The sequence below is a fragment of the Venturia canescens genome, chromosome 2 (assembly GCF_019457755.1).
Source record: "Venturia canescens isolate UGA chromosome 2, ASM1945775v1, whole genome shotgun sequence".
NCBI lineage: Eukaryota > Metazoa > Arthropoda > Insecta > Hymenoptera > Ichneumonidae > Venturia > Venturia canescens.
Window position 1 is genome coordinate 370,123 of NC_057422.1, and position 22,926 is coordinate 393,048.

The 22,926-nt window shown below is 40.0% G+C and overlaps 1 protein-coding gene across 14 annotated transcripts in view; it reads left to right on the plus strand.

Moving 5' to 3' along the window:
• rg (rugose) overlaps positions 1 to 22,926 on the plus strand; it is a 182,872-nt gene that overhangs the window by 24,381 nt on the left and 135,565 nt on the right. For 9 of the 14 annotated variants that reach the window (XM_043412597.1, XM_043412600.1, XM_043412606.1 and 6 more), the window contains exon 1: positions 2,084 to 4,774. The exons of 3 other annotated variants lie outside the window; for them this stretch is intronic. In XM_043412597.1, the coding sequence (XP_043268532.1) occupies positions 4,571 to 4,774 (204 nt within the window). In that variant the 5' untranslated portion in view covers positions 2,084 to 4,570. Of the gene's footprint in view, positions 1 to 2,083; positions 4,775 to 22,926 lie in introns of those variants that run through there. 2 more of the 14 variants (XM_043412598.1, XM_043412610.1) reach the window with 2 other exon arrangements.

Below are 22,926 nucleotides of genomic sequence, written 5' to 3' on the forward strand. Positions count from 1 at the left end.
ATAAGTATAATTTCGAGCAGGATTGATACTTACCAATCGTTTGTTCTGCTGTAATTTCACGCCAATTGTCTTGGCTAATTCTATGTGGAATGCGACAAGATTCAGGCGAATTTGGTAAAGGGGGAGCTGACAATTTACACTTTATACGAGAGCTATAATGGAAATTCTTCTATACTCTTATTCATTCGTAAGGAGATGAGGTATGAAGGAGGAACAACGAAGGATATGTCTGGGGCAGTACTCAGGGGACAGACTCCCAATTAGACACGAGCCAAATGCCCAATGTCCCAACTATCCGGTATATATAGATATTCCATTTATCATCGCACAATGGCGGAAAATCATCTTCCGCATGACCGGCAGTTGAGAAACCGGGAGAGTTTGGTTTGAATCGAACTGGAACCTTGCCTTTTCTTCCTTGCGTTGTACGGAAACGTCGAAAGAGCAGGGCTTGAGTCTGATTTGCGAGTATTTTGAGGTATATAGCCGTAACATGCAAGCAGGTAAAAGAAGACGGTCCTGCATGCGGCTCCACTAAAAATTTCAGATTCATTGAAAGCTACCTTAATTGAGGCGACCCGGCCGAACGTAGGACACGAATTTTCGAGAAGATCCGAATAATAAGCGGTCAATGTTTTTAAGATTCGGGTTAATAAAACAGTTGGCGAAGTTTGTTGATTATGCGCGGGTGCCGAATGATGCATAATATGAAATCCGCATAAAAATTAGTTCACCGTTCCAACGATGTGACAATGTGAAGCAACGAAAAAGTAAAAAAAATCATTTTTGTATGATATTTTGCGCTCGGGAAGTTGAAATTCAAATTTCGGTTATTAATATTGATATCGATTCGATTACGCATGGAGCATGGAGTCCATGCAACGTATGAACAAGGAATAGTTTTCATTGAACGAGGAGGAGTCAAAAAATGTTGGGATTCTACTTTTTTTGTGCGTTTAGGTTGCAGCATGAAAATGACGAGGTTCTGCGTCACCTGGTTCCACGAGGTTCATTCGAATCTCGCTAATTCGCACAGGTTCCTGGGCTTATTCGAAATCTCCGAGAAATTCTAACGTTCAATCTGAGTAATGTATCAAGTAAACTTATGGGTGATCGTAAATGTCGAAATATATCAATAGTTGAACAAGCACTAAATATCAAGCCCGAGAAAGCCTTCGACAGGTATCAGCACGGTGTAAGCGAGGCGAAGGGTGATTCGCTGCTTCCACTTTACCTCCGCTTGACGCTATAACGCGTCGCTATATCGCATCCTTCGCTAACTTCCGTAGTAAAGTACCTTATCGACGTTGCATCGTTCGATAAGGTCTGCGTTATCACGTGGGCCTGATCGGGCAACTTTGGATGTTGGACGAGAATGTGTAAAATTGGCATCGACGCAGCTTCGCCTTTCACGCCAGTGAGAAATTTCATATAACAATTCGAAATCCGCGGGGACTTTTGACGAAAGTTTAATATCTGTAGAGAGATTGATGAAAGCTAGGTAGAAAAATCAAGATATGAGAAACAAAATCCGTCGAAGCATGACTCAGATATAACGAGTTTTCAGAACTACGTGTAGAATGTCCGTAAAGAGTACGAGCGAAGAGGAGCGCCCGGGTGCGGTAATCGAAAGGAAACTCCATCAATTCGGCGGCTGATATTATATTAGCATCAGCGAGGCGGGGTCTGTAGGACTTCGTGAAGAAATTTGTGCTAGCTTCTTGTCACACTCTGGCGATTAATAATACAATAAATAGATGGGGTGGACAATACGAAATAATTTGGAATAAAAGGAAGGATTGATGCGGATGAAAATAGAGCGAGGAACGCAACGTGATTAAAAGAATCCCGTTGGCGGAGCGGTCTCGGATGGGTTAGGGTGGGTTCGTCGGGATGTGGGCGAGTGGGAATGTTGTGGGCGGCGGTGGCGGCGGCGGCGAGAGCGGTGCGGGTGGCGCCGGGGGCTGCGCCGTCGCCCAGCATCCAACGGCTCTTTTGTCGCCCCGCTGCCGCCGTCAGGGCGGGCGCATCCTTCGGTCCACGGAACGAGAGAGTCATACGTTGCTTCGTTGCGAGGAGCTCTGGTTATATCGGTCGTGTCGCGTCACGCGTTTCATCCTTCCACCGTGTAGTCGTGCGCGTCTTTTCTCTTCCTGACCCAGTTATAGTAAACAGTAGACGGGCATGCGATAAGCGTGCGCTACTCAAGGGCCTCCGAGTAAGAGGGAGAGAGAGAGAGAGAGAGAGAGAGAGAGAGAGAGAGAGACAGGAACCCTTGCGTTCTATCATTCAATCTGGTGTTTTTTTTTTTTTCATTTTCGATCTTTGCCATTTTGCTCGCGCGGTTAATTTCGACGCGGATAAGTGAATTGGAAAATTTTTCTTTCAGTCCAAGTTGCACAATCGTTTCACCATCTTTTCTTATCGCGTATCAACACTTTCGGATTTGTGAAATTGTGCGAACATTACGATATTCCGAAGGACAGTCGTCCGGTCGAAACGAATCACACGGCGTACCCCCCTAGCCCCGAACTTTCTCTAATTACCATGTTGTCACCACTATAGCGTACTACATGTGACGAATAAAGTCAATTAATCTCAATTTCTGGCAGCGGATGAGAAGAATAAAAAGTTATTCATCGACCTGTTGTGAGTGATAGTGACGCAATTGAGAATTTACTGTTTATTCAGTGCGGTGAATTCTCCGAACGGTTACAGATATCTAGAAATGGATACCTTTTTAATAATAGGAATGTTTGTCCTCTGCTACGAGGTGTGTGATTTGATACGACATTATGCAACCTCCAGGTCGGCGAATGAGACCGATCAAAACGTAACCGATTCGGAACAACCTTCACCAGGAGTATTTTCAATATCACAGAAAATGCAGAATTCACCGGCCTGTTGCTCTCAATAGGGTTATCACTTTATTATCACCAATTAGTTATTGCCCGTTGAACGGTTCGTTAGACGTTGGTCTATTCGGTCAGTAAATCGAATTTCGAAGTGCGATAGGATCTAGATCAATTGGCGATATTGACGCTCACATAACGACTCGTCAAATTGCGCGGGGGTCAGTTCCGCAGCGTTGTCGCGATTTGTGAAAGAATTAATGTTAATCCTTTGACGTCAATTTGACGGGTTTGTCCATTGAAATTTTCACCTTTCAATCAAAGACGTTAATGTGATTGACGCGCGAGTGTGGGTGAAGGTGTCGGTGGGGCTTTGTCCGCAATTGCATATGTTCGCGTCAGTGCTGATGAGGGTGGGTGCCTATGTTGGCATCATGGGACACAAACCCTGGCTCCTCACTTGAACCGAATGTCGGCTCGGTGCATCAAGACTGATACCAAAATTGTTAACACTCGCGGAATATGCTAAAATCTTTATCGGAGTTTGTAAAGTCGCCTACAATTCCGATTGCCTCAATTCTGAGGGGCAGTAGCAGGGGCTTATTAAACGTGAGTGAGTCGCGATTGCGGCAGAAGCTAAAAAGTTCTGTGGAAAAGCTTTTTCAAGTACAGATAGTGGAAGCTAGTAAATCTCGTAGCGCGAGCGTCTCGAAACTTGTGTTTTAGACGTTTGTCTCTCCAACGAGTTTGGGTTGTTTGCGTAATTATGATGAAAGTTAAATTTTGAGGAAAAAGCGTTTCTTTTCTTTCGAAACGGGCAACGAGATCGTTACGAAGAATTTCAATTGGTATACAGTTCCATCGGCTTTCATCATTAATAAGTTACACACTTCATAGTATTGTAAATCAAATGACGTTTTGAGTTTTTTCTTGCAATACGAGAGACACGCTACGAACATACGGGTGTAATATTCGAAAAACGAGTACGCCAAACGTTCATGAGAAAGAAACGTGTGTTTACGATTGGTGGTAACGGTTATAGTGAACTCTGTGAATCTATCAAAAGTCGAACTGCTCCATGCTGGATAGTGTATGGCCAATCACTTGGAGCAATTTTATGAAATTGATGACGGACGCGCAGTGTGTTCTAGATGTGTTTTTCGGGTCAATCAAATCGCCTAGACAAACCTATTCTCTCGGTAATTGATTCGTGCCGATCATTGGCCGACTTTGTCCTAGGAAGGGAGATTATATGCGGCGTTGAGTTGGAATTAACCGAGTTGCCTCTCCTTGTATACATACATCAGAGACAAATCCGAGTATTATATCCGCCAGCATCAAATGGTACAATGTGTCCGAATATCTACCAATGAGGCTATATAGCTGTCAGCCGAATTGATCAGTTTATTATTTCGCATTCCATAGATATTCGGCTCACCAATCGGATCCCACAAAGAACAAACGAGTTTATCCTCCCTCATCAATGGATTCTGGTTTTTGTCAGATCGGAAGAGCTTAGAAAATTGCCGTTACTCGGATTAACGCGTAACTCGAAAGGGTGTGGTTTGTGAAAAATCGACTTCGAAAGAGATATGAAAAACAATAGATAACCGTCGGTCGGGGTCTTTTGTTAACGAGATGCGTTCGTGATCTGTGTTCTATCCTACGAACGTACGGCACCACACGTCGCAGCAGAGATTCAAGGATTATAGAGAGGGATGGACTCGCTCGAGCGACTAATGAGCGCGGCTCCTCATCATCCAGCACTCACTGCCGCGTCGCGCACCCAAAATGCTTGCGTACAGGCAAGTTTGTGCTCAGTTATTGGGCGCAAAGGTCGCCATTTGACCGGAACTTTTTGTCTAACCGGTGACACGATGGAGGGCATCATACAGTGCCTCGTGTTCCTCAAAGCTTTTTCGGTAAGGGAACTTTCGTAATCCAGAGTCTTAAATTCCTCTTTAACATTTCTCATGTACAAAATCCGTTAACTCTTTCATATTTTCCACCGATGGATGAAACTGAAACTCGGGACATGACGCGAAGCACTCATTTCAAGATTGCGAATAAGCAATGTTCAGGTGACACCAAGTCATGTCGAGTATTGATTATTTTTTTTCACAAAGGAATCATGGTGTTAATGAGAAATTGATTTTCAATTCGATAAATGGGTTCAATTATGAATATTCCGAGCTGTAGCTGTGTTAATTTTAAGTCGGAGCTTATTTATGACTTGTACATCACATTTTTAAACGTCAACTACAGTCTTTGACGAAAAATTTCCTAATGAAATAACAACTTACTGTCGAGATTGAAAGTATTAGGCTTTGGAAGATGTCTATAAAAATAATTCAATATACATGTTGAAGAAAGTCATGGGAAGAATCACTCGGAAGGGCAAGGGTTCGACAGACGTGGCAACGCAGGATCATCGAGGTAAATAGAAAGGGAATGATAAGAATATGTATAAAAATGAAGACGGCGGTGACGGCAGTGATGGAGCGTGTTCGAGGTTTCTATAGATTCGAACCTACCGTCAACTTTCAATTCCATCCTCTCTCTCTCTCTCTCTCTTTTTGTAATTCTCTCTAGGCTCGGAACATATGTCGCATATTATATGGGAATCTGGGGCAAAGTGGGCACTTCCAAAAGTGAAGAAAAAAATAATTTTCAACATTTTTTTTTCAACTCAAATTCTGGTTCCATAACCACCTCTACAAGTTTTTATGTGTTATTGCTTAATTAATTTGGGATAATAAACGAAAAACTTGGAAAATGTTAAATATAAACATTGAAAATTTACCTTTTTTGTAAAATTTGTAATTTTACGAAATGGTTATGTTATTTGTATTAATTACAAAAATCGCATCGGTAACTGACGTCATCATCGTCGACACCTGCACACAGGATGTGAGCCCACTTCAGACATGATATGCAGCAGATACAATCTTCGATCGATTGCGAATAAAACTCCTTGCAAAAAATGCACGAAACGTCCGATGACGAAAATTTAGCGGGCTTCTTCGCAGCTTTCCTCTTTTTATTCATAGTCTATTTATTTAGTGATGTTTGAGCATTTTTTTTTTCTCGGAGCAGGTGCCCACTTTGCCCTATAATTTTTTTTTTAAGGATATGGAAAATAAACATGGGGATTCAATTTTTTTTCACAACAGTAGACGAAAGACCATATGTAAACCGATACATGTAGCTTAATTGCTTAGGGTGCCCACTTTGCCCCCACATTCCCTTATATGTATAGTTCATGCCGACGCCCTGCTGCTGTGTGCTGTCTGATGCTAGCGTTCTTGGCGCTCTTCAAGTTTCATTCTCCACTTCTTTTTTCAGAAATTTGGTTCGTAAGAGGCTGGAGTTCTTGCTGGCTATCATCGATGCCGCGTGCGCGGTCTGCCTGAAACGAAGCACTCCGAGTAGTTGATACGAAGGGACGATAGAAGCCCCTTTTATCGCTGGCGCCTCTATCAGCGCTGTCCAACCCGCGAACCTCCTTGTCCTCCTATAAAGTCGCTCTGAATATTTCATTCATTCTATCGCCTCTGGCTGGAAAGGTTGAAAACTATATTTTACGTGATGGGAAATTCTCCTCGAAAGAAGAACCACTTTTCGAAGCTCCGTTACTGCTCGTCCTGTCACCACAACACTTGCGTTATTTGTAAATTTATTACAACGCGGAGTTATAACGCAAAATCGCCACACATTATCATCATGCGCATAATTTTTGAATTTTAGTTATAAATATATGGTAAAGAAAATATGTGACCTAGCAAAGTGGCCACCAACGGAATTTCGATTTATGGGGCACAGGATCAGTAATAATCCTTTGTTTTTCGTGAAAATTATAGCTATTTATGTTGTGCGAATTACTGACAAACGTATATTGTATTTTGATTGATAAATATCGCACTTATGCATATAACTGAGGTCACGTTCATCACATAATATTCTTGGTAGACGAAAATTTTTCTGATTTGGTTGGTCTTCCTTTTTTTTTTCTCACTACATTTGCGCAACACGACGGGCTTGACAGGGCTAAATATACTTTGCCCAAAATAATTATTCGATCATATATTCGGAAGTAAAAGAGTGGGGGAGGTAGGGTCCCCCCAGAACTTGTTTCTTTTGGTTTTATCGCAGCCCTCAATGTTCTAGCCGAGAACACTATATTACACTATCTGTTTAACGAGAATTGGCAATTATAGATTTTTTATTGTATTTGAGGGGGGGGGGGGGGGGGGGTGGCCAGCTTGCCGCAATTTTTATTTTTTTTTTTCAAAATTCGGGAAACAAAAAACTCGTTGAATTCCTTGAGTGAGCCATTTGTCCCATATTCTCCTATATTTTATTTTATCGTGCACGAATGACAATGTAATACGCTAGTCCTCTCCATATGTTGTTCTCGTCCGTACATGGAAGTAAATAATTTTTCTGAGCTCCAACGATAGATCTTTCGTTTTTTTATTTTTTGTTTCTGCAATCGAGTTTTTAAGGAAAAACTGATCAGTGTCTCGCCGCAATTCGCAAGAGTCGTCGTGCAAACCCTGACATTGTGCGCGTCACTAGCCGCGCCGTGTATGATACTTCGCCAAGTTAATAATCACAGGAAGTCTGTTGTGCTTCTCTCCCGCTACGTCTGGTCACAATGTGACTCCGGCTCGCTTCATAAGACATATTACCATTGGATAGGCTTTTTCGGTGCTCTCTGCGTACGAGGGTGGATTACAACGTCAATAATCTTGTCGTCATCTAAATTTCACGGTTCGAATAATTAATAAATCCTTTGAAAATTTCATCATCAACCGCACTGAAGAACTACATCATTTGCAATTAAATGCAAATGATTATAATTTCTTCCAAAAGTTTGTAACATATCAATTGAAGCTTAATATCTTCAATTGTATGGATATGATGGAATGGGTCGTCCTCTGGGGGGGATATCACGACATCCGTAGCCCCAAGTTTTGACCAGTCTTTTTATTTGGCCCAATATAAGACTTTCTTAAGCTCGATCGTCTCAAGATCCTCTCATGAATTGAAATTGAAAAAAATCCTGCTATTCGTTAGTTTTTCACTGTTTCACGACGAATTGGTTATTTACTTTTAGCCAGATTACGTTTTACATAGGTCTCATTAGTTTTTTTGTTCCACTAGCTCCAATTGAATCGGGGGAGGGGGGGGGGGGGAGAGGTGGAGACCAGCTGCTGCAAAATTACCAAATGGTAATCGATTGTGGTAACGTTCGAAGTTGCAGTAAAAGCATCTAAATATCCGCGAGACCTCGATATTCGACGCTCAAACGCACACATCCGTATGCGTGTGCGCACATATTTATAGTCATCATTTTTTCTTGAAATTACAACTTTCTTCCCAATCCTGAATCATACCTGAGATATTAAAGAAGAAAAATTCCATTTTCCAATTGGCTTTTTTTTTTTTTATTCCGTATGGCAACAATGACGTGAACTTCGAAATAAAATAACTGCACCAACGATATGAGAAAATTTGCACAAAAATATTTTTTATAATTAGGGTTAGTCGACGCATACATGATTTTTCAGCTTATTTATAGTGATTGATTTTGAACTGTAGCAAATGCAAAGGTCATCGATGAATACGAATAAGATAATTCAAATCCGCTAGATGTAGAAGATGATTTTTGTTGGAATATGAATTGTTTTTCAAAAAGAACATCGAACAACTGAATCGTACCAACTTTTATGTGCTTATTTCGGTGCAACGTTCGAAAGCCTTTGCTGCTATGGTAACGATGATGAGCGAACAATTGGCTCCACGCTCCACTGCTAATTATCGGATTTCGTTATAACCATAAAATGTGAAATTTGCAGCACACGCTTTACGTCGTTTTTTCCTGTTTGCGAATAATGTTCATCCTGTGATATTTGAACGCTCTGCGTTCGAAATGAAATGAATATGATGAACGATCGAAAGAGTCGTTTTTGTTGAAATTCAGTCATTTATTCACACCTATTTTCCACGATTTTATGCCCGTTTCTTGATCCGTGTTGGGATATCGAAACAATTAATCAATCACGTGATTCTTTATCGGTCATGTGAAAAAAATGTACCTATATAGTAACGTGAGATATTTAATATCGCTCCGTTGGTATTTAAAAATGCTTTTTAAACTTGGAAAATGTGATGGAGTTGCGCGCGGGTGGAGTGGAGAACCCTTGCGGGACAGTCGAATTGACGGGGCAGAAATGGTGGGTTTAACTCGGGTCGGATGGTTGATCCGTTCTCCGTTCGCAAATGGATGTTGAAAGGTGATATCGATGACGGAGCTATTAACGCTAATGGATGACGTTTAGCGCTCTGCACTCCCTCTTTCTATACTGAGCCTTGGTCTACTTTTTCCACGTTTATCCGTTTTTTATATTCCGTCACATAAGAATCGTAGAGCGCGTTAATTCAATCGTAAATAAGTAGAGGAATGATTGGAGTCGGAATTGGAAAAAAAAGTTGGACCCGTTTCTGATGGATGATTTTAATTAACTAGTCATTAAATCATAATCACTTTATTTGAGTTTCATCCTTTCTGTGCCGGTAGAACTCGGGTCATTTACCTCGAATTCGCTTTCACACAATGTTCTCCAGATAAGAGTTTAGAATTTGATGGATGTCTAAATGCGATCACTCGTTGACGGTATATGTCTGGAAAAATTGAATTCATACTCATACGTGTTAACTCCTATAACGAGCATTCCTATATTCGTTAGTATTTATCACCGAGGTTAGTGCTATTTCCGAAAAGTTTTCCCTCGATTCAAAATAAAATAGGTCTATTCACTAGGGTAGAATAATTCCAACCCACATTTGGCTAATTGTTTAACTTTTTTCATTGTTTCATGCCGGTCGAGTATTTTAGGTATATACTTGAGAAAATATGAATTTTTTGCTGCACTTCACAACGTGCTGTCATAGTTGAATTAAAAAAAGTTTCTCTACTGTCACGTGTATACACTCGATTCCTGGTTACACGTAACACTCAACTGAAAAGAGAACACTCTGCTCAAAGTATTTGTCGCGTAAGTTCGTTTGAATTACGAATAACGACGTTACATTTCACGATATCGGATCAAACCCTTAATTGTTCTTCAACGCTATCGTATCACTTTATTTGAAAAAAACCAGTGATTATTGTTCTGAATGTCCGGAGGGCTGTACACGTAAATGACTGAATAAATCTAGGTTTCCGGCAATAGTATATTACACTACAAGGGCGGAAAGGTTTGATATTCCTGCACTGCGCGTCACAATGCCCGAAGCGAAGCCGAGGTGTATAGCCCGTGTGGTGTATATTATTTTTCTTCACAGCCGGTCGAAAGTACGTTTCTTCCGAAATATACATCTATATCGATAAAAAATGTTTTGATGCCTGCCCCGACATTTGCTGCACGAGCGAAGCGAGTGCTGCCTGTTGGGGGGGAGGGGGGAGGGGCAGGCATCAAAAAAACAAAATTAGCAAAGATAATTTATATGAATATTTGCATTCCTATGAACCTGAAAATAGATCATTATCCCGAACGACCATATTCATTTTATCAGTCTGGTCACTTTATTTTTGGCATTCGCATTGATTTTATCTGGAAGGATAAATGTGTGTTATTCGTTCGGATTTGTAGCTGCACTACAGTGCTGTTTTGATAATAGTGCTTGGAAATAATATGAAATTTCCATAACATATTTCCGAATGAATAACATAACCTTATTCGTACGATTTGCGGATGACTAGACACAATCTTTCAAAAAACACGTAAGCAATATCGATTCAAACGTCAAACGGCAAAAGTCAAAAAAATAATTACGTCAAACCTTTCGGAATGCAGAATAGTATATTACACACCTAGGGCAGGAAAATAAGGAAAGTCTCAGATCACATGTAATTGTCGGCCGAGGCTTTACTTTTTCCTGCCCGAGGTGTGTATACGATTTTTCTGTTCGACGCAGGCGGAACACTTTCGGCCCGGATGCCTACGTGTGATCTGAGACTTTCCTTATTTTCCTGCCCTAGGTGTGTAATATACTATTTCCACATCAAGTTAAGGCAAGAATGTGTGCCATCAATTTTATTTTTTTTCTTTTTTTAAATAAAACTGCAGCAATGACAGAAACTATATTCTCAGTGCATACGAGGGAAGTTGGTTTTTCGTTTATTTTTTTTCCCCTTTTAGTTCGGAAAATGCCTGAAAATTCGACGCACAGCTGGTTTATTTTGGTGTGGGGCATCAAGGAGGAAATGGACGAGCGGCAAATAAGTAAGAAAATTTAAAGCTTTGTTTAAACGCGATACGATAAATTACTAAACCACGGAACAGGCTTTGTCCGTAAAACAAATAAGTAAGTTGCGGAGATTGCGGCAAAGGCTGAGGGAAGTAAAGGGCTTTGGCAACCTTCGGAAGACACAACAAAGAGAGCGAGAGAGAGAGAGAGAGAGAAGGAGAATGAAACGAAAGCTCCGGTTGAAAACAAGATACGCCCTTACATAGAGAAGATATACCACCAAGAATTTAGCCGGGGACTGATGCATTGTTCATTCCATCCATTGTCCAACCATGACTGGTATGAATGAGGCTTTCGTCTGCTTATCAAAGTTGATACTCGAGGGATTCACGACACAGGCGACCTTTTCAAAATTATGCTTTCTCTTTATCATTGATTTTTTCGTTATTTCCCCCATGTCCCTCTAACAGTTCCAGAAAATACTGTTCAATCAATTGAACAACTCGAACGCTTTACGAAAACACAAAATAGTAATGAAATTTTGACGAACGGCTGTTCGCTAGCAGCAGACATATGCTCGAGAAGCTTCTAAAGCGAAAAATCGATCCGAGTTTGCACAGATTTATCTTCAATTCGCATGAAATATATACAGTACTAATGTCTATACACGTAATTTCTCCTTACATAGTTTCGACAGAAATAATTGAATCAATTCTAACTCGACGTAGGCAGATCCGGTCCAAGGGTTGTTTGATTCTGGGCAGGTCAGCATTCTGCATGTCATAGCAAGAGAGGGGAAGAGAGTATGGTATAGAGAGTTGGACGGGAATACGGGTAGATATAGAACTAAAGAGAATCGTGCTCCGACTGATCTATTCACAGATCCACCAGGGTAAATTAGAAGGGTGTCCAGAGTTCACCGAATCAATTGACAACCGCAATTCCCAGTTGCCGTGGTTGGACATACGGTTCTCTCCAATTCTGCATGGCTTGTGTTAACTCCCGGCGTCCTTCGTGTTATTATATATATATATCTTTGTCTATGCGTCTCTGCTCTTTCTCTTCCTCCCTCTCTTCTTTTTGCAATAATTCTCTCGTTCGGACCGGAGTTCCAGCCGTTAGACAAGTCTCTAGGTCGTATGGGGGTGGTTGATTGCCGCAATTCCTTTCTCAGCCGTACTATGCCTGCGTTTTCTTTCCAGTTGCGCCCTTAACTTTTCTCCTCTCCTCGTGTCACATGAGCTTTTATTATATTCATTTGTCTGCAAACAGTAATATGATCATACAGTTGTGGTTATTTCCCGCAACCGTTGTCGAAGAATGCTACAAAAATAATTTTGTTTTCCTCAATAAATAGCAAAGAAAAGTAAATCTCTGTTTAAGGAGTTTCGGTACAGGCGATACAATGTTGCCATGCTAATCCATGCTAAAAAAATTAAAAAATTCAAAAAGTTCAGAATTTTATAAAATTTGGTGAACATATTCTTTAGTGCCAAATTTGACGACACACATTTTTTAAGATTTTTCTTCTACACAGTTATCGAGTAATTGATCACTAAAGTTTACGCGTATAAGCATAGCGTTTCCATATATATATAGGTATACATTCCGGGCATGAGAAATCTGCTTTAATGTGTAATTACTCGATAACTAAGTAGAAGAAAATTTTGAAAAAATTTGAGTTTTCGCACTTGATGTTGAAGAACATTATCACCAAATTTGATCAATTTCTTAATATTTTGACTTCTGTACCGAAACTCCTTAAAATTCAGATTTTTTCATTCCATCGTTGAATCTTCCCTTATAAGTACTTGTTTCGTAGGCATGACTGGTTCCGACACTAATCGTCGGATCAAAAATACTTCATCGAAATCTTTCTCATATCGAAATCTTTGTGAATGATCATTTGAGAATTATGAAGATATACAAAAATTTAAACCAGTGTGACCATCGGTATGCGTAAGGATTTTTTTTTAACTTTCCATTACGGAATTGAAATGTGAATAAAATTGCTTAAATTTCGGTAAATCATTATTTTTAGAAATGTAATCTCATCATTAACGATGTTGAAATAGACCAAAAATTATCAAGCTGTTTTTTTTTTTTTTTTTCGTATCGTTTCAAATTCTTTTATTTCTGCTATCGTTGACACTCTTCGAGCTGCCGTCTTAAATTTTATCTCTCATTTCGCGCTTTAGCTATTTTTTCTTGACTCTCGCGTTCGCTTCTCTTTGAAACCGAATTGCTAATGACCATGCTAAAACAAGATTTGAAACAAGACGAAAATTCTATTTAAATGTAGAATACATTTGGATACAAATTATTTGTGAAGGACAGCATAAGATTGTATAGGCAAGATAGAAGTATAACTTAAACCGAACCTCAAGATCGCGATCAATGTAAGCTTATCGTCTGAATCAAAAGCTTACGGACTTATTGATTTCATGATTTAGATTTCAATATAAAAATTTTCGTGGATAACTCGGATAATATATTCCGTTGAAAAAATTAATCAAAAGAAATCTAATCGACAGGTGACATTTGTGAGTGAAATCGGCATAGAATCATCGAGGTCGCGTACTCGATCGAATGTATGTAGTACACAGGATCAGTAGGCGGCGGAAGCAAGGACCTTGCCATTTGCGTCAAAAGCGGAAGAGTTCATTCTGCTCGTACATGCTTTTAAACACGTGATATCGAATGCGAGCATTGCGAGCACAGCCGCCATTAAAAAAAATTGAGTACACATGTGAAGAGGTAAGCGGGATGAGGGACAATGGAACGGGGTGGGTGCACCTGTGATGCGACCCAGATTTTGAATCCATATTCGTTTCATCTGCGATAGAAGAGGGGAAAAACCGCAACTGTGATTTCCAATGACGTTTGTACGCGCACGTTGACAGTGCTTGTTTTCCCCCGCTTGTTCGTATTTTTCTCCGACTCTATATGATGAAGCCAAACTGTATGAGTTTTTCCGCTGGATTGCTCATTGAAGATGTAATAATAAGATTCAATGAGGGTAATCCTTGTAAATCCGGAACACCGAATGATGAAAAATTTGCCGGCTATATAGTTGTATCTCTAAATAAAACCCTTAAACTCTGAGAAATTCTTCGCTAGGGTTATTTTTTAAGGCAATTATATATAAATAACGGTATTGTTTCGAGATATCTTAAAATGACTTCTCGGAAAAATCATAACTCTCCGGTTTATATATTCTCACCGAAATATGAAATTGATGAGAGAATAAGAGATCGACTAATAGAGGAGAATCACGTATTTAAGAAGTAAATAACAATTGATCACCAATCGAGGCTATAAGTAACAACGCCGCGCTGAGCTTTCAATAACGATAAAAAAAGTAACCGTTATTGTTATTATGCTCTTTGAGAGCAGTCAGCATAATTAAAATTATATAACGTTGAGTTTTAAGAGTCAGAGTCACAGAATTCGAATTATTAATGGAGAATTGCTTTGAAATTTCATTAACGATGGGTGTGCTCTTTCCGCTAATCGACGATTCGAATAATACATGCACACAATGGTTACCGTGGGATCATACTCGGCTCATAAGGAATCTTTCGGTGTATATTCCTAAAGGCAAAATGGCATCGAAGAGGGATGACGGGGATAATATAGTATTAATTGTTAGTACGGAACAATTCCTCGTTAAGGTGATTTATCACTTGTTCAGTCGGTAAAAATCCTATTGCACGGTTTATTCCGAGTAGCTTCATATTTGAAAGAAAATATGAGTTACATGCTATTCTCATTTTATCAGAGAACAAGGTGTAACCTTTATTTTTCTCAAAAAATCAAGGGTGTCCGAGTAAACCGTGCAACCATTTTGCAGTTATCTCTCTCGCATTCGCGCAAGTGATAGATCACCTTAAGGCTTTCGATTGCGGGCCGTCTGAACCATGATTCATTTCCGATTTATTCAATATATTGTGACGGGATTTTTCGGTCATTGGTGGCTGAAAGGTTGGAAATAAAGTTCGGTTCGAGCGCCGCAGTTGATTTTTATAAACAAAAGTAACAAAAATAAGTAAGATCAATTTTTCCGAATCTCAAATGTTTACAACAGCGGACTTAATTACTAAATGTATCGCGGGGGGGAATGTACGAGACGGGGCTAGCTCGGAAAAAGAAAAAGAAGGTGGAAAAAATGGCTCAACGCTTTTGAGACTCAATATCTTCGGATCGACGGGCACCTGTCACTGAGGCGTTTTACATACACCCGTAAGGTTGCAAAAGAGAACAATTAAAATAATAATTCGCTGAATTACGACGCGCTAATCGACGACAGAACCGATTGGCGAAGGGGGGGGGGGGGGGGGTAGATCACGCGAGAAAAAGGCTCAAAACTAGCATCACAGCACTCACTCGCATTTAAAACAAAAAGAACAATCTCAAAAGATCAATTCAGATCACCGGGGGAGGGGGGGGGGGGGATCGATGACGAGCCAGAGGGCCTCGGAGAAATTTCAATCGTGGAAAGGGTGATCGGCGAAATTGAGACGCGATCCACGACGAAAAATGGTGGAACGACGTGTTTTTGCCGCGGTGTTAGGAGAGTTAAAACGACTTACTTGGCGTTGAACTTGAAATAATATGACATACGATTCCTTCGTACTCAAACTTAGCTTACAATTACGATAGTCCCCAAAATCAAGCCGGTGGTCGTTGAGATACTTAAAATAAATGGGGTTGAATGAAAAACTATTCGTAGCGTGTGGAAAACACGGGGAACTGGGCCGTGGCACGCACGCCGGAGTCGTGATGGAAGTGTTCGATCTCGGTGCTCGCTCGTCGTTCTTTCTTGTTGCGCATAAATGATCGATTATGGATCCTTGCGTGCGCCGATAAATAATTATCCAATCGAACTCTTTTATCTCGGGCAGGAGTAGCGACTCGGCGACGAGAGAGGGTGAGGAAGGAAAAGGGCTAACGACGAGGACTATCGATTGGCGATTGTTTGATGGTGCGGCGCTGTTATCAACTGACTCGATCGATGTGGCGCCGCCTGGATGGAGTTCGGCCTTGCGCGCGTATTTTCGGTTGACTAATTCTTGATAGCGGCGGGGCTGTGTTAGTTCTGCTATAACTTGGAATCTCGACGCCAGAAAAAACTCGGGCAATGATTTTCTCGAGTTGGAGAGAATTCTTCCTCGAGAAGACTTTCGATGATGATGATCGGTTCCATGACTCGATAGCCTTTCATACGATGTTTTGGCCTTTTGGGAAATGAGGAAGGGACTTTTTATAAGTGGGAGGGAATTATTTGGAACTCGACGACGGAGACTCTCGTTCAGGGGGAAAGGGGAATTACCATCCGTTGCATTTTACGTATCGACGATGGCGAGTGCCAAAACGACCGAAGAAACTTATGACTAATAACAATGGCAATATAGAAAAATGAATAGATGAAATTAGACAAGAAAAATAGTATGGTTTGCAAAGAATTGAAAATACGAGAAAAATATAGCGATTTTTGATGCTTCAAAAATGAGTGAGTGGTGTGGTGGATTCCACTACAACGCGGGGTGTTGCGGCTCTGCCCCAATGTCACAATATATATGTATATTATTAATAAAGATTTTGTTATCTATGCAATCCTTGGTTTATAACGGAAATAGTTGTTGAAAAGTGGCGGAGGGAGATTCCAAAGAATCTTAACGATCGACGGTTTACAGCATTGTTGTTATTTCTCCCTCTGGAAATGAATATATACGCATAGAATTGAGAACATTTAGATCCGTGGATGAAAAAGAAAAACTGCTTGTTTGGATGTACATTTACGAATTGACATTGTTTTTAGTGGATAGGTATATGTATACAGGATATCAAGGTTACGTGACGTTGTATAACACGACACGCTCGTTGTCGTAACGTATGAATGCTCTAGAATGACGTAAACATACGTTTTAACCTGGTTCTGCGCCCTTTCCATGTAATTTATACGCGAGTTGAAGAGCGCTCTATGTTTGCATAACCGTCGTATTAGTTTCCCGTTTACTTTTCCCCTTTCTCTGTTTTCTTTGGACGCGCAATGGATTGCAAAAGCTTACGGTTACCGTATGGTAAAGCAGAGAGAGTGAGACAGGCAGGCTTAATGAAACCCGCGCGTAAAACGAACGGATATGGAAGTATTTGTTTTCAGCCAATTCAACACTGCACACTCTTCAAAGTGTCACACAAGGTGCGCGATATCGTTGTTTCACACGATTTTTACATGTAATCTAGGGAAAAGGAAAAACGAAAAATATATAATAAAATTTTGAAAGTTAAGGAGGCTCGGTCGCGAATGCCTGCGCAACAAAAAAAAAATAATTTTTTTATATCTCATAGTTAGATTATCAATAATGACATGTGCAAAATTTCAGATGGGGTCATCGACCATTTAAGAACGAAAAAAAATAGTGAAAGTTAGGATTTTTAACACGGGTCTTATGAAAGAGTCACTTTCAAAACGCGTGTCCTAAGGGATATATATATGCACTTACGCAACAGAAATAAACAAAAAAAATAGAGTATTGTTCTCCAAATCGTAAGGATTCAGAATATATCAAAAAACGAATTAATTGTATAAAAACGTCAAGTATTAACGATTAACACAATTTATATACTTATTTTCCAACAATAATAAATAATGTTATATATCACAGGTAATGAGACCGAAAAAAAATCGTAATAGATCGTTGAGTATTTCTGTATGAAATCAAGTCATTTTCAACTGTTGAATTATTTTCTTTATATTTTGACGTTGCCACTTTTTTGTGAGCAGGATCGTAACGTCAAACTGTACCTTTTTTTCTGTTCTTTTTTTTATTGATGTGTGACTGATTATTTCTATTTTAAATGATTAATAATCGTTTTATAATGCATTGTGGTAATGTAAATATGCGCATTTAAAAAAAAGACGAGGTGCCCCGTTCATGCACCCACAGAACCCGGCCCTACGCGACCGAGCTTCCTTAAGTAATTTCTAATATCGCTTCAATTTCCAACGTTTTCCCTTTCCGCAGGATTTTTGTTCAATTAATTTCACTAGCTACGTCAATTTCGGAATATAAACATTCGTACGAAGGATCTAAATGCGCGGGTGGTGTCAGCTATATCTTTCCAGAGTACGAGGAAAGAAAAGAAAAGTACTTTTTTTTTTTCACAGTCGGTCAAAAATACGTACTTTCGGCACCGATTTCAGTGCCGAAAGTATAACATTTCTGCGCTGTCAAAACTGCACGGATTCATTTGTTTCAGCGGGAGCAAAGACTTTTTTCTGCATTCCGAAAGGGTTGACGTAATTATTTTTTTTGACTTTTGACGTTTGAATCGATATTGCTTACGTGTTTTTTGAAAGGTTGTGTCTAGTCATCTGCAAACCGTACGAATAAGGTTATGTTATTCATTCGGAAATATGTTATGGAAATGTCATATTATTTCCAAGCAGCACTATACTGCTACAAATTCGAACGAATAACATACATTTATCCTTCCAGATAAAATCAATGCGAAGGCCAAAAATAAACTCACCAGACTGATAAAATGAATATAGTTGTTCGGAATTCCTTTTCATAAAGTAAGGTTGTGACGCGTGAATTAGCTGTTCATTGACATCGCTTTTCCGCGATTCCGATTGGTTCTCGTAATGATCTATTTTCAGGTTTATAGGAATGCAAATATTCATATAAATTATCTTTGCTAATCTTGTTTTTTTGATGCCTCCCCCCCCCCCCCCCCCCACCGGCAGTACTCGCTTCGCTTGTGCAGCAAATGTCGGGGCAGGCGTCAAAACATCTATCGATAGGTGCATATTTCGGAAGAAATGTACTTTCGACCGGCTGTGAAGAAAAATAATATACACCACATGGGCAGAAGTTTGATAGCCCTGAACTGCGCTTGTAATGTAATATACTATTGGCTCAGTTCAGTGTTTTCTGTATAACTTCTAATAAAGAAGGTGGTTGGCAGAACGGTGAAAAGTTGCCCTATCAATCTTTTCCAGTTATCTCGAATAATTATAAAAATAAGCTTATCCTCATATATCGCTCGGTATATATAGGTACACGTATACTCGATACCTTCTTATATAACAAGTAAAGAATCAACGCGATTTCGCAGAAAGCACAGGAACTCGTTTGTAGTGGGGCTTTATGGATGGTCCCTTTATCGTTTGGTGAATGACACTATACTCAATATCGGATAGAAATTTCCCACGTGGCTCGTGCCTCGTTCCTCCGATCCTCTCACTTTTTTTTCTCCTTCCCGTTCTCGCTACACGAGAACTCGCAATATATTTTTCGTCTATAACGTTTCGTACCCGTACGGACGCCCACACGCTTTTCAGTAACGACGCGCCAACATTTCACACCAACATACATAAATGTCGAGGGTGAAGAATAGGGGAAGACCAACGAGCTAGTTGGAGCTCCTCACTTGAGTTTTTCTCCACGTCCACTAGTGATATTACGAGCCTTGGACGTACCGTGTATGTACACATAAATGCATACCGTCGGTACAATTTCATTAGGCGAACACGTTCATAGAATCAAATTGATTTTACAGTGACGCAATCCCAAATTTCATGTCAACCCACTTTTTTCCTTCATTTTTTTTTGCAGACAGTGATTGTAACTAGTTGGTGCCCGGAGACCTTTCTTTTTCAGGGGAACAATCTTGATTCGACCATCATCATCACCGCCATCAAGTATACTTTTAATAATATTAAACACAAAGTGTTTAGTCTGTGGTACGGCTTCCTCGGGTAGAAATGCGTGCACACTCGAGTACGGCACCACCGACAGCGTTGAGCTGTGATGCAATGAGCGAGTCATTCGCAAATATTATAGGTACTAGTTACATCAGAAAGGGGGCGACGGCGGTGGCACCAAAGCCGAACACCATCGAGCGCACCGAGCGTACGTTACAGAGAGGTGCTTTCCGAGCCAATCGAGCTGCTGGAATTAATAGAGAAATGAAACGCTTGGAAAGATGCTGAAATTTTCATGATTGTTTTAGCCGATATTTAAAGGGGGAACCCGATGAAGACGGTGAGCCCGAGCAAGGTTTTGGATTCACCGGACCAACCGCTCTCGCCGCTATAACTACACCACAACCTCGATTGGTGAAACCTTGTTTCATGTTTCATGCAATCTTATGTAAGCCGTATTGATCGGTCTGCGTTTGGTTAGAGAAAGTGGGCCTTGTTCCATCTATCGGTAGACGCGCGCAGAGGCGCCAAAAAATGGTGTATGCACATTGTTGAATGCTTTGCAAGTGTTACGCACAGTCGATCACGTTGCGCTTAGAACGGTTCGATTGATCGAAGCTGGAGTGTGCATTATCGTTATTTCAATCGCCAAGAGAAATAATTGTTAGGGATGATCCTGGTCCAATGAAAGTGATAGAGTCGACAAATTTGCTGATCCTTTCATGCATACGAAATCATCTCTGCGGTCAATTTTTCTGACATTTTCTGGACCTAGGATTTTTGGGGACGGTAATGACGCATCATCCGTAATCAGATTTCTTCAATTCAAACTGGGTATCGCTCGTTGAAAAATGAACTAAATATCTTACAAACCGCAGTGATTCGAGTTTCTGATTCTTTTGCGATATCGTTTATTATGGATCTGGAGTGGAAAGAACAAAACTTTCGTATAACACATTAATAAGTACAATTTTTATTCAATTTTGTCGAGGATACATATTCTGTTGAATTTTATTTGCGCGCGATTGTTGATGCATTTCGGACGAGATAGTAAAAGCCACAAGACTCACGTGCAAACTCGTCAAGAGCACTCCATGTCCGGTGCATGCGGGTTAACGTTGATCGTGATTAAGCTTCAAAATTTTCATCCTTCGTTTCTCGTGAATAGTAATATCGAACGATTAGTGTTCACTCAGTTAACAACCAATCACACGTATAGGTCGATTGATTAATTTTGCGTGTCCATTAGAGATCCACGTATCCACGCACATTAATCGAATCAGAGAGCAGCAAAGTCTTCGGGTTTTAGGATACATTATTTTATATTTTTTTCGGTGATAAACCTTGTATTATACCCCAGTTAATCATTCGAATCTTTTTGGTGTACATGAAGAGAAAAATGTTTATGTTCGTAAAAAAGAATATAAAAAAAACCAAGTAATTATTTTTGAATTTTTCAACAAAATTCACTGTACATTTTAACAAATTCGCGATGTAACTTGAAACGGTGTGAGTGGTAAAAAAAGCAGTGTTAATTTCTCGTTGTAAAAGTAATACCAATCAATTGACACTGAACTAATTCGATGTTATTGTCCTAGTTGACAACCCGTAGTATTCAAATGATGATAAAAAAATCATTGGAGTTATTCGGAAAGAACTAACGTTCTCCCGGATAAACAATATAAATTGTTTATCGAATTCTACCGCTTTTTCTAGCAAGAACCCGGCAGTTTTCACTGCTGGAGAGTTCAATTCCCATTGAACTAACCAACAATGGAAATTGTTGGAGATGTGCGGAATGAAAATCGTTTCTTCGTATAAACAATACAAATTTTTAATTCTATTTTACCGCTTTTTAAGCGAGCAGCAGTTTTTACTGCTCATCCATTGGGTTATTCGTTGAAACCTGGTGGAAGCATCGCGTCGCGACACCTGTCGGTAGTCTTCGCAGTAGCTCGTTTCGAGTTCTGCAGTACCGACAGAGGAGGTGAGGGTGCGGCAACGTATTATCGTGTGATCCATCATCTTAATTACTCTCTGGTTTTTTACATATACTTTCTCGCGTGAGTTTCTAAATACATAACAATACATTTGTGGCTGGCCACGAAGTAGCGAATATGAAAATATTGTGTAGCCCGCCATTTAACCTTTTGCTATACTCATTCGGTTCTTTTAATTGAGAGAACATATGAATATTATTCCTCGTTGGTTCATTGTAACTGTTTGAGAACATCTATCAACTACGTATTTTTCGTTCCAAAAAGTAAAAAATTATTTCAAATGTAAATCTATAGAATGATGAATATATTCGCTGTTACGGAAGCAGAATTACTTCAACGTCGTTTCATGTATTTGCTATATTGCGGTAATTGCACATTAATGTAACTTGAGAAATTTTATGTGATTATCGAAAGATCGCTCAATGAATTGCTTTTCTCCGTTGCAGAATTCGCATTGAAAACTTTTTTCCTCAGATTCTGTCTTTCTCTCGCTCTTCGTGTTATATGGAGTAATCCATAGTACAATGAAATTTCATTAGTAGAGCAGCCAATTATCTTGATGATGGAACGAAGAGAGGACAGTTTGAGTGGGCGAGACTCTTGGTGCATTTTTTCTTGGCAAAATTTATGTTAATTTCAACCGTCCCTGATTACCGTGCGAGAAAAGTGAAGAGAAGAAACTCAAGTGATGATTAAGATGGAGAGAATCGTAGCAATATACTGGACAAGGTCAAAAAGATCCAATTTGAAAAGTTGCATTCAATGTACTTAAGCATTTATTATTTAATTAATAGCATTTACCTGCTCATTCTTATTAATATCAATTTCGTGAACGATAATTATAGTCCCGACGAGCGCTGACGGACAGCGGCGGCAGCTGCAGCAGCAGTAGCGGCGCAGTGGTGCGGTAAGCCTTGTTTTATATCAATAAATATCGAAAAGGTTCCTTCGATCCGAAGTTTTCGTCAACGGTCTCGTCGCTTATTATGGCATATAGGAATATATAGGCCCGAGCTCTGCGGCGTTCTCTTCCGACAAACGAGGATTTGATTATTTTCTTCAGGCATATGTCCTGATAGAAAGCAAACTGCGCGTGAAATGATAG